This window comes from Melopsittacus undulatus, chromosome 2, assembly GCF_012275295.1.
Source record: "Melopsittacus undulatus isolate bMelUnd1 chromosome 2, bMelUnd1.mat.Z, whole genome shotgun sequence".
In the NCBI taxonomy this organism is placed as follows: Eukaryota; Metazoa; Chordata; class Aves; order Psittaciformes; family Psittaculidae; genus Melopsittacus; species Melopsittacus undulatus.
This window is the reverse complement of record NC_047528.1, coordinates 21,772,911-21,785,967: the sequence shown is the minus strand read 5'-3', so window position 1 is coordinate 21,785,967 and position 13,057 is coordinate 21,772,911. Positions and strand designations below refer to the sequence as shown.

Genomic DNA, 13,057 nt, shown 5'->3' with positions numbered 1-13,057 from the left:
TTCCCTTCTTATTTTTCTGATACATGAAACAGAATAATAATTATGACATTAATTTAAAATGGCTGAAAAAAATCATTGGTAATGATGGGTACATTTTGTCTTTGTCATATGAATCTCAGAACCAAATCCACGCTGTGGTTTGAAATGAAGTTAATTTGTGGCTATAGCTCACTGCTTACCAAACAAAAGCACATATCAGAAAATCCCAAATGACTTTGGATAGCTGGTATCAAAAGACTAAAAAATTAGCTTACTGTTTATTAAAGCATTCTTTTGCCATGAAGACGCATATTTGTGTTCTTAGGCATTTAGATGGCTCACTGAACTGTGACCGCCAACACACAACATGACTCTGTATTTCTATATCCATAAAGAAGACTTAGAGGTCTTTACTATACAAGAAAATGTGAATAATCTTAAACGTGTCTGATGCTGTGGTTTTTTTACAAAACGGTATGCTACAGGAATGAGTTTCATTTCCAATACAAGTTTATCATCCTGACAATACAAAAAAAATCCATGCAGTAGAAAACAGGTTTTACAATGTCTTTTACATTCACATCATGCCAAGAGGAAATATTAAGTTCCTGTACATGTTTCCCTTTAAATTCTTGTACAGGGAACATGTTATTAATGTGACATTGTTCAGTATCCAGAAAGGTTTGCAGTGTTAAGGCAAACAGAAAAGGCTCAGACCAAATGTTTTTTATAAGCTAAGTGCATACTTGCTGCACTGCAACTATTATGTTAAAAGCAACTGTAACAGCAGTTTTGAGCTTTATCTTTAGAGAATTTTAATTCAAAGTTCCAGAAAAGGAAAACCATACCTCTGCCTGGCCAAGGGCCAGGAATAAAGCACGGATCTCTCTGAGGATTAAAACAGCTAGTTTACGTGTAGCGACCTGGAAGCTACACAGCAGAACCAGTGCAAATCCTTCAACTGCATGTAGCACATTAGAATAGGGACTTCTTTCAGATTGTATCCTGTGGCTGGATCCATTTGGTATCAACTGCAGAACAGTGCAAGGGGAAAAAATGGAGTGATGATGTTTGAAAACCAGGTCTCCAAGAAATAGTCTATTTAACTAGGACAATATAAAGAAACAAAATGCAGAAGCCATGTAAATGCTAACGTAGGGGATTTACAGCATTCCCTCAAATAATCAAATTTTGTTGCTTAAGTTACCTTGTTCTACAAAACCAATACATGAGTATAGCCCTTTTGCCCTCCCTTTACTTTGCAATTCAGTTACCTGCTTTGTTCCATCCTCCACTGTAAAAGTGAATAGCTAAATCAGACAGTGAAGAGTTCACACTTTTTCTATTCCAGATAACAGGTCCATAGGTCTTTCTTTGATCCTGTAGCAGTCAACACCTTTAGAAGGTTGCCTCTATAATCTGACCCTCACCAGTAAAGTGTACAATATTTACTGAAAAGCACATGAGTATTTATCTTTTCTACAGTTTTGTAATATTATTATTACATATTAATTAATGGTACTCTGTGATATAAAACAGACTTCATGCTTGCCCAAAGCAAAACATTTCCAACGTGACTGGGTTAGGAGATTAAGAAGCCTGAAAATCATCTCTCGTAATGAAAATATCTGTGGGACAGTGCAGATGGGAGGAGCAGGAGCAAAGCTGTTCAGTTCCCAGGAATGTTTGTAACACATGGAGACAGCAGGCTGCAGAAACAATCAGATTCTTTGATGTTTTTGAATCAAACAAATGAAATGGCTACAGGAAGGGAAGATCCACTTCACTCTTCTCAGCATTCCCACTAGCATTATTAATCAGTTTCAGTCCTGGGAACATGTCCTTCTGCCACATCTACATACACATATTTCATTTTATCTGCTTTTGTTGAAGTGCATATTTCAGTTTGACATGCATTCTTTCATGTTGCTCAACAACAGTAACATCTGTTGTGTTACACAAGAACGTGGCTGTCCTCAAAAGACATCTGAAGTGTGTACCTTAGAAGATTAGACATAATGAATTCTTCTCAGGTGAGTAAATACAAATACATAAACCACAGCAATATCAAGGAACATAATTTCTGCCTTCAATTAGTGTAAATGTTAGGACACAGATCTCTTGATTTCATACCTCCGCTGATCTGGCTTTCGCCTGTTCGGAAGTTTTTCCTGGAGTATGTATTACAAGCTTCCATTGTGTAAGCAACTGTAGCAGCAACTTCAGTGAAGTATCAAGAAGGGTATGATGCATATCATTCACTTCACGTAGCAGAAAATTAGTAAAACCAAAGAGTACATCCTCCCGCCAGTCAACAAAGTCAACAAGTAGACCCTGAAGAGAATTCTGTGCAATGTGTCGGAGTTCATCATCCATATGGATAGACAGCCTGTAAGTAAAGTAAATGTCAGGTAATAAAAATATAAGGAGTGCTTATTGTGGAAAGGAGCGTATGTTTCTCAGTAACTTAATAGCAATGGAAAATTCCCAATGACAATGTAAATTTCAGTGACACTACCATGGTTTCATTATTTCTGACCAAAATTAACATCCTTAACCTGGTTTTATACTGCAATTCTTGATACAACACTGCCTGAACATATTCATGGGTCCAAAAGAAGTCTCTATTCCCTTCCTAAAAGACGGTATCTTTGAAGTACATAAATTTGGCAGCTCTCCTGTCTCCCCCAACCAAGTATACTTTTGATTTCCTTATTTATTAAATAGCTTCTATGTAGATATAACAGCAAAAGGCTTGCAGGTTAATATATAATTTCATAATTTATGTATTTATTTGCTTACTTTCAATATAAAAATAAAACAATCAGAACACTTCAGCTGCCTGAGTTAAAATTTATCTTTAGCTGAGAAGCAAATCACAATTATTGAAATAAAATATTCAAAAGAAATAAAAATAAGAATTTGAATTTAAAAACTGCTTTATGTTTTAAACAGCTAAGGATAAGGAAATGGTAAAAACAGCCTCAGGACTTTCCATACATTTAAAAACACATTAGACACCCTCAAAGTCCTTCTGAAAGATGGTGCGATTTTAGATCTCATTTTCAAATTATGTTTCCTTCTGTATTTGCATCATGTTGAAGTTTTCAACACAAAAATGCATTATACTTTCTTTTGACACAAAGATTATGAAACCACTTCTGTGTTGGTAGCTTGGCAGAATAAAGAAAATTCAGATCCATGTGTTCGGCAATTTTTGGTTCATTTCATTTACGATGCATTTTGTTTTAATCACCCATGAGACTGTAATTTTCTGTAGTGTGTTAGAACTCATTTTCAAAGTATTTTATCTACATTTAATCTACAGAGTTGAAAATGAGGACACATTATAAAGGAATTGAGAGAAAGCTAGGAGAAAAAAATCTCAAAACAGCCAGATGGAGTGGAACCAAATTCCATTCTGTTGGAAGTATACGATGAGATGCAGCTTATAAGAAATTTGGTTCATTGTAGCTGCCTAATTGGGACTCAGAGGGCATTTCATTCAAGTCCAAGGAAAGCAACTGCCATGAAACTTCACCCTGGGTGAATATGACTCCAAAAACAACTGTTACACTTTAATAACCATATGACTTTCTATATAAATTTGGAAACTCAGTACTTTGTTGTGCTAAGAAAACACCATTTTGGCCTCTATTTGGAATGCCAAAATCAGAAAAACAAGCAAAACCCCTGAGACTATGATTAAGTCATCCATTAAATGACTGCCACAATGACACAAAGTAATAACACAAAAGAGGAAACAAACGAGATATGGCTCCAAGTCCAAATTACTGTGCAATGGCATTATCAAACGAGATGAAATTCAAATTGAGCATAAGAATGCATCTATGTATTACTACTGCATGACAGGCAGCTTGAGGAAGCAAGTAAATGTTAGTTTGCACTTTAAGTCAGTTAAATTTAAGACCTACTTGGGAATTTGTAATGAATGATTTCAGTGGGCAGTGAAAGGGTAAAAAGTACAGTATACACTTGACATTTGCTTTAGAGCTTATAATTGGAATACAGCTGTCCTGGACGAGGGTCTAGCTGCTGAGTTAGAGTCCTGGAAACCACCAAGAGATACATCTGTTGTTAGGATGAAAAATTCAAACCAAACTGTGAATAAAAGAACCCATTTACACAAAGATGTTATTTTATCCTTAGTGAAAAGAAAATATTTAATCCAACAACACAGCCCCCCCCTCCCCAAATCCCTGTCCAAATAGCTTTTCAGGTTCTTTTCAGAACCTGGGAGGAGCTGACACTTCACCTCTTCAGTTTTTTATCCTTGTATTGATTCTAGTCTCTGACCCAGAAAACACCTAGTATTGCAAGGTAGTGTTTTCTAGAACAGCAAAAACTTACCTCCTGGTACTACTTTTTCATTACTGAGGGTAGTAATCAATCTGGACCCAAATAAACATGGGATAGTATAGAGAATGTAGAAGCAGCTCTGGTGCTGGGGTAGTGTGGAGACTTACGTTAGGATTAGGTCAGGTATAAATTCCTTGAACACTTTATTACTTTCTTCCCTGAAGCTATATTTTTGTAGAGTGTCTTCAGTCCACACTGTCCCAGACTAAACATACCTAACTCTTTCAAGCCATCAATCTTCCTTTTACTTGTTCACTGGCCAGTCTTTTCAAGCACAATGCACCAGCTTGGACACTGCTCTCCAAATCAGGCATCCTTGATACTGATTTGACCAGAAGAACTTTTTCAAAAGTATTTTAGACTTATTCCTATGTAAACATGTGAATAAGGTTTGCCTTAGGAACATCATTGGTTTGTGTGTGTTCAGTTTGTGATCCTGCTCTGCAGTACTGAGACCCTACCCAGTATTTCAACACCTTCCTGTAAGTCTCCTGAACCATTAACTGTTCACTGTTTTCCAACCTACTATGCATTTACTTTTACCTAAATTGTGTTTCCCTTGCTTATATTTGAGAATCTGATTTACAACAGTATTCATGTGTCAAAGATGTTGTATCACAAGTATGTGGGAAATGAAAACAGCTTCCCAAAGGTCCCCTTGTTGGAGAAAGGCTGAGTATGTAATTGCTTCCAAAGTTGCGCTAGAGATGCTGTCCTCAGCTCCTCTTGACGTCTCACTTCTCACAGCCAGAACCAGATAAGTCAGCAGACCCACTGCTTGCATTGTCCCAGCATGGAAATTACCCAAGAAATGCTTGCAAACTGACTGTGGCTGAGGAATCACAATTGACCTTTTCTGCATGGAGTTTGATGACAGAATATAGACAAGTGATTATATTGACAGTTGTGAGATTTAAGGAGGGAAGCACCAATTCATGAGGAAGTCCATGTTGGTCTCCAAACATTTTTCTGAGTAGTGACAGGTCTGACCTGGATGATCTTCTGTGTTTGAAAAGCAGTGACCAGAATGGATATGTGCTTTCTGACAGAGCAGTTAAAGCCATTACTAAGGACAGAAAGCTAGTTAAAATAGTGGATTAAAGGTAAACACGTCCTTTTTACTTTCCCTCAAGCAGAACTGATGTAACTATTTAATAATGGTATCTTTATAATTTGATAATGTAATGATTTAAAACAATCCACAAGTGATTTATAGCAGAGGATGAAAACACAAGGAAATCAAGATGGTTACACATCCCACCTCACCTACTGCTGACTGCAGTTATGGCTTGTTTGGCTGTTTGTACTTTTTACTACTAGCAGAATAAATTGTTTCACTGTTTTAGCACATCACTAAAGAACTAGTGATAGAGCAGCAAAAAATTGCTTTTGAATGTAACCCTCTGGCTCTCATATCTGTAATTCCTCACAGATATTTCAGAGGCAAGAATGGAGTTGCAAAGATTGTTTTGTCACAGCTACCTCTGAGCAATATGCTGCAAGGGCCTCCTGGCTCAATTTACTACCATAATCCACTGACATACATAAGACATGCTGTAATCTTTGACTTGGATACAACTGAAATGTAACAGACTCTTCTCTACTGACCAGTACCTGTTGTCATAATTATCTGCAGTAAGTCAATAATTTTATGTCCTGAAAACTAACTGGTTTAGCAGTCGTGTTGTAGACTATCTTGTTCTGTGAAATAGTCTATCTAGATAAATTCGGTGGATCCCAAGCAGGGAGGGTCATACACTTAAACTTATCTTTTATGTATAATAATATTAAAAATAAAATTTAAATTATTATACATTAAAAACTTTTTTGTTTGAAAGATACAACATGTAGCATATTCTATTTTACCAAGCAGATACATGAGAATCATAAATCAAAAGTAAGCGACTATCTCAATGTTTTTTTCACTAAACAGAAAAGATGTTCTCTCCTGTTAATCAGAATGCTGTGATGGTTAAAAAAAGGTAATAAATGGTGAATATCATGAGCAATGGTGAATATCATGTAATTTACATACTGATGGAAAAGATGATGTATCTACTCTCTTATAAAATGAAGAGCTTATAATATAAATACAAGGACTGTAAAAAGATGTGAGGACTTTTATGTCTTATTCATTAACAGCATATTACTTTTTATAAGCATATGATTCTCTAAAAAACAGTTATACATTCTGCAGCTCAGTTTTTCTTTCTGTTCCCACTGAGCAGTCTAATGTTTCAACAGTTTACCTTGCCAGCAAGTCAATCAACTCAAGTTTTGACATTCCATCAGGAAGCAGTCGAGGAATAGCAGCAACACATGTTCTGAAGAGATCAATTTTGGGCTTTCTTTCACCTCTGAAAAAATAAACCAGAATTTTCATTGAGCTTAATAAGTAATTGTGTTAAATGATCCACGCATGGTATTTCAGAAAAGGACTGGACATACTGGAAAGCCAAAGGCCTACTAAGAACATCAGAACAGAAATCTAGACACAGTAAATGGAATAAGGAAACATGAATAAATGTTTCCATTGAATGAATGGTTTTGATGTTGACATCTATTACTGAGTGATTTACTTCTTTCAGAGAGAAACTGGCCAGTATATCAAGATGGAGTTATAATGTAGGAGGATTCCTTCATCAAGCTCAGCATTTGCATGATGCAAGCTTCTGATGAGGCAATGTGTTTGGGTGTTCCTCAACGCAATGCAGCTACATCACACTAGTTGTATAAAGCAAATAGTAGATATGTAAGAAGCCTAAATAACAAAGCCCTCAAAAGGACAAAGATCTGTGGGAATCACACACCACACATTATTAGACTGAAAAAAAAGCATAATTTACAGGTAGGTATGGCAAGAGAGCTTCTGTCTGTCCCTACCTGAGATAGCAGCACTTTAGCAAACATTATCAGCTCAAGCACGTTTTAGTAGTCCCAGGGCAGCTCTAACCTGTGGAAGGGCTCAATTGCTCTCTAACAGCCTGGGAAAGTAGTTGAATCTAAAGTTCAGCATGAACCAAAAATCTAAGTTGGGAGTCCTTAAGTCTTCTAAAAGTAGTTCAAATTTCAGCTGCTGATTATTTTCACAACAAATGCAGTTCTCTTCTGACTTCTTTCCAGTTTTGTTTGTTTAGGGTTTTTTGAGGTTTTTTTAGTATTTTTTTCTTTTTTTTTTTTTTGGTAAGAGTGCAGACTAAAAAGTTCTTTAGACAGACCTCAAAATGTTTGGGGTTTTTCTATGTGCTCATTTTTAACTCAATGATCTATTATTTGATGATTGAATATAGAGGAAATAACCAAAGCATAACAGCATTTTAGATTGTACAGTCTTTCCCACTATATCATTAATTATTAGCCTGTGATACGCTATGAAGGGATCAAAACAGCAAGGTCCTATTTAGGGACCCTACTATAAACATGCAGAAAAAGGCTGTTCCTGCTTTAATATGACTCTGACCAAACCAGGGAAGAATGAGGAGGAAGAGACACACTGATAAGCATTGTAAACTACTTAATACCATGTGAATTTCAGTGACAAAACAAGAAATTAACCTAGTTTTCCTGCACTATGGTGCAATGCCCTGCTTACTACATTACTCTGCCTCTCCACTTGACAGAGGACATTGCATTTGGATACCTTACTTCTGTATTCAGTCACAGAGAAATATGAATGCAATACCATCTCACAAGTCTAAAATAAGATCCATGGAGTAACACTGAAAATTCACTGAAATAGTGGGTGTAGAAAAGGCATAAACTGACATTAAGCTTACTTAAAAGATTAAAGTAAATTTTGTGGTGAATATCATTCTTTCTCTTAACACTCTATTTCACCTTGGATATGTATTACATTAATAAAATGATGATATGATTTTAATCTACTGACTTAAATTGTGCAATGAGAGGAAACTATTTTCATAATCAATTATCTCTGTCTCACTGTATCTGTATCCTAACAGACAGGATTTGAAAGAAAGCCAGCAACTGACTTGAAAAAAAGAGTAAAATACAACATTTAATCCAAGAAATTGGTTATAAACAAATCTCTTTGAACTATTATTGCTATTACAAAAAACTAGTCCAATTAATAATTAGTGCAAAAATACTATATTTTTATAGTTGTAAATAGTAAAGTGGCATTGACAATTTTATTGGTAGGCAAAATAATGTGTCTCCCTTGCTGACTTGAAATGGGAAGTGAGCTTTGCAGAGCTTCCTTATTATCAGTCCACATTGAGGGTCAGTTTTGTCCTTAAAATGGAGACATGCAAAATAATAGTCTAAGAGGAAACTCTTCTGAAGGAAAATGAAGTAATTATTTATAAATATAAAATCTGTGGGTGTTCTGTGGGTTATCAGCTGCTCAGAAGACTAGCAGAAGATCCAAATCTGAGGCTCAATTTCCCAATTTATCTGAGCTACCAGTGTCAGCATGTGAAGTGCCTGGCAACAGGGGTCCTCACAGGGTTATGCAGTCATCTCTGGCCTGCAATCTATCTACTACTCACAGTATTTTTAGCAAGGTGTCATTTTTCACACTATATGAAAAAAAAAACCATTATCAAAGAGACCGATTTCCTTTCCATCATACTTTGAACTATACCTTGAACTTTTCTGCCAGTTTTTTTTTTCTCTTCTGGCATAACTACCATGTCCATCCCTCTATAACACGAAAGATATCCAAGGTCTCCTTATAGCTGGGCTTTCTACTATCTGTGCTGTGCATGTGTAAGATGACGTCTCTGTGTCTCTAAGGTCTACTAGATGTCCATCTCACTAGAACTCTCTCCAGAAAATTTCCTTTATTAATAATTTTGGATGTGAGTGTAAAATGCTACAGTTCAACACTACTTGAGGTGTACTGGCTTTATTCTCTCTGGTGGGGTATTGCTTAAATCCAAGACTCTTAACACAACATGACTTGTTTTTTCAATTAAGATTTGATTTTGATTACAGGTACAAATGTAAATTTTGACAAATTATTATTAATAGTGATTTACAGAATTTGTTGACTTTATTTTGAAGTTCAGTAATGCAAATATACCCTGAAACAGTGTTTTGAGCATAGGCTGACAGGTTTTCCACTTTGGGCTTTCAACTTCTACCTTCTAAACATTAATGTTTAGACACACATGACTTTGGACACACCAAGAGCATCAGTTCAATTCCAAACACTGCAAGTACAATCAGCTTGTAATAAACAGTTATTCAAAGTATACACTAAGCTAAATCTTCCCCTTTCTTGTCTATTGTTCTGATGACTCATGATAGTCACAAATATATAAAAAGTTCTGAAATTACATCTCAATATTTAATGGGATTTACTGTTCTTAAGCACTCACGTAATCATGTCTTCAGGTTCTTTGTTAAGCATCTGTATGTTGGTTAGCATCATGCAGCGACCGACTTCTTTGTCAAGGTGTCTGAGTATGTTGTCCACTGCTTTTCTTACTTGAGAATAATATAATGACATACCTGCAATAATATACATTTTTGTATAATTTGGACTATTTATAGATATGCATATTTTGAAAAAGCTGTTTACTCATGCTGTGCTGCATAAATTAAGAAAAAATGTTTTCCTCATGAGATAGCATATTCCATTAGTAATGATAACTTCATTCAGAGACAGAATATATTGCCCTCTCCAGAAATAATGCTATTGTATGCAAAAATCGCCCAAGTGATATACAGATACACATATTTTTCCTGGAAAAGAAGTTAAAAAATACTTAGCCAAAATATGTCCCTATATAGTCAAAGGAAGTCACACAGTTGGTGAAGTTATACAATGTGTTTTGCAACTTTGCATGGCAGAAGTAAAAGTTGTGATCCAGTAGCAGGGTTTAAAAACTACAGGCAAAGAGAAAAAAGGAATCTGAATGAGCTCTCCTAAAACTAATTTGGTATGGAAATTATTGGCATGATGTTTTATGTGAAAAATTATATTAGCCATGCAGCTTTAGAGCAGCTGATGAACATCAAATCCTTTAAAAAATAAAACTTGAGTTAACTCTTTCTCTATATTCATGAAAGGCTAAAATTTTAATTTTCATAATGAAAATTTATGTATTAACTCTGAGCAATATGTTTTCAGTCATCTATTCTCTAGTCAATCATTTTCCTGTTTGATAAAAGACAATGTAAGCTTACATCAATTTCCAGATCTATTATGATCAAAAGTTGAATGACAGTGTAGAAGGCAAAAGAAAACACAGGAATTAGCTATCTTAATCTTACATGTTATATATGGAAACTAGAATGTCATATCATAAGATAGTGAAGAAATAGCTAATAAAATGCAAGAATTCAATAATTCAAACCCTTATTATCAAATTCATGAGGAACAATCAAAATGAACTAAATTAGTGACAGCACTAAATACTATGTCTTTGAACATTTCAACAGCAATGGGTCTTATGTTAATTATTTTTTTATATATTTTGATATTACTACAACGTCATAGCAACAGAATGACATAGCAGCAGTACAACTCAGGTGTTTGTCACTGGTGTAGAGATATGCAGGCTTTGTTTCTTTCATGGAAGTTTGAGGACCTAAGGAAGTGCTAAAATGAGTAGCCAAATCTTCCTTTCTGCCAGCAAAAGCTGGCACCTTCAGGGCATGATAAAGGAGCTTTTCTCTTGCAATCCAGGATTCTCTCCCTACATTGACTATGAAGGAAGCCCAATGTAATGGACTTTAAACTTAGGCCCTTCAGTTCAGCTCTATTTCACATTTAAAAGTTTCTGCCACGTTAGGAGTTTCAGTATGTATGAGATAGACAGTGCAATTAAAATGAGGATATCACAGAAATCTTTGCGATTTTCAAGGGTGGTACATTATCTGAGCACAGGCACTGTTTCTAATAAGACAAATATGCATGAATAAACAGTTATTCAGCACTGAAAGAAGCTAATTCTTTATCTGTGTACTTAACCCTCCTCTAGAACAAAGGGTTGCTACCATTTGCAGAGCACAACTTTTCCTGAAACAATTAAAAAAAGCAGTATTTGTCAAACTAAACCATACATTCCATTACAGTGCACAATAAAGTAAATGTTTACAATAAATATATCAATTGAATACTAAACAATAGTAAATAATTCTGCTCAGGTACTGAAGACTTTTCATATCCATTCTTATCCAAGTTTCTATATTGTCCATTCTCTTACTGACCTATCATTTTAGCTTCCTCCTCTGTAAGAGTTTTGCTCAAATACGTCTTTTTCACTCTGAGAGTGTTTCCAGAGGGAAGGACAGCTCCAGTCACTGGCATTGGAGGTTCACCGTCTTTTTGCTGCAAGCTATCAGCAATTACCAAGAAAGCTCTCAGACCAATATTCATTCTCTGGAAAGTTCAGAAGATGAATGAGTATCATAATAAAATAATCATATTCTACTTGTATTCTTCAATCATTTTGAAATTCTGAGTTACACACCTGCCAGCATTTTTCTCCTGTATCTCCACTACATTGACTAGATTGATATATTTCACAAAAAAAAAGTCTATGAAATAGAGTGAATTCATATCTGCACTATGAGTTCATATGCTCTCCCCTCTCAAGTACTTGCAAGTACCCGAAGTACAGGATAAAACACATGAATATGATCTGGAGTTTAGTAATGCATCTTAACTGGACCTTCAGTTAAACACAAATGTCCTACATGGTCTATTATCAAGAAAGAGCAGTAACTGCCTCAAAAGGCGCCAGGATTGACTATACTGAGTGAAAAGTCTAGCATAATGCTCAGTGCCAAAACTGCGATGTGAAAACATTAGGAAGATGAGGCTAAGTGACCTGAATGCCTTTTGGGAATTCATCAGAGGAAAACTTGCAGGCTTTGCATTACAATGAATAAAAGATCGGAATGTCTTCAATTTCCCAGGAATGTATTCAGAGCCTGTCCTACTGACAATCTCCAAGAGGTGCATTTACATAGATTATAGGGTTTTTTTAATAGAATGGTAAAGCCTCCATACATCAAAAAGTGACCCCATTATTTCATTGTTGTCAGACTTACATTGCTGTTGGGAAACGCTAGCATTTCAGATGTTTTATCAAGAAGCTAAGGCCTATGTCCATTCCCTACGAGCTTGGCTTCATGCAATGCTAATACACAATGTCCTTTGCAGGACATTCCTCAGTCAATACTGCAGGTGACTGACCCAAAACATGGTGGGGCCTGCAAGCTCAAGGATTCTGTTTCATTTTTCTTACTCTGATGAAGACAGATGAAAGCTGTGCTCAAGGTAAAGCTTGCCTTTCACTTCTGCTGCTTTTAATAGTAAAATGCTTAATCTACTTTTCCAAATATTGTTTGTATCAAATACAATTTTTGTAAGGTAGCTCATTCTATTTTAACAATTTAGTGAATAGATATGGCTGTTTAATACTGCAAGATTTATACAGACATATACTATGAGATTATTATGTTTTTTATTTTTCAAATGTTTATTCCTGATTTTCAAATGAAAATGTTTTCAAAATTATAAGCAAATGCATTATTTTCAAGATAATTTTTCATTATTTTATTATTTATTTTTATTTCTGAAAACATTTTTCAAATATCTGATAAGGAAAGCACTAGGAAGCTGACTCATTACACTAATGCTAGTGGAGCTTTACTGGTCAGAGTGGTAAAACTTTCTTAGAGACTTGGGTTTTTTTGTCATATTCAATTCTCCTTGAAT

General features: G+C 35.4%; 1 protein-coding gene across 1 annotated transcript in view; it reads right to left on the bottom strand.

Annotated features, from left to right (window-relative positions):
- Nucleotides 1–13,057, bottom strand: part of FRY (FRY microtubule binding protein) — a 162,477-nt gene that overhangs the window by 82,007 nt on the left and 67,413 nt on the right. Inside the window, exons 15-19 of the mRNA XM_005147610.3 lie at nt 11,542–11,713; nt 9,705–9,837; nt 6,609–6,716; nt 2,113–2,368; nt 828–1,010 (exon numbers count right to left, since the gene is read on the bottom strand). Of these exons, the coding sequence (XP_005147667.2) occupies nt 828–1,010; nt 2,113–2,368; nt 6,609–6,716; nt 9,705–9,837; nt 11,542–11,713 (852 nt within the window). The remainder of the gene's footprint in view (nt 1–827; nt 1,011–2,112; nt 2,369–6,608; nt 6,717–9,704; nt 9,838–11,541; nt 11,714–13,057) is intronic.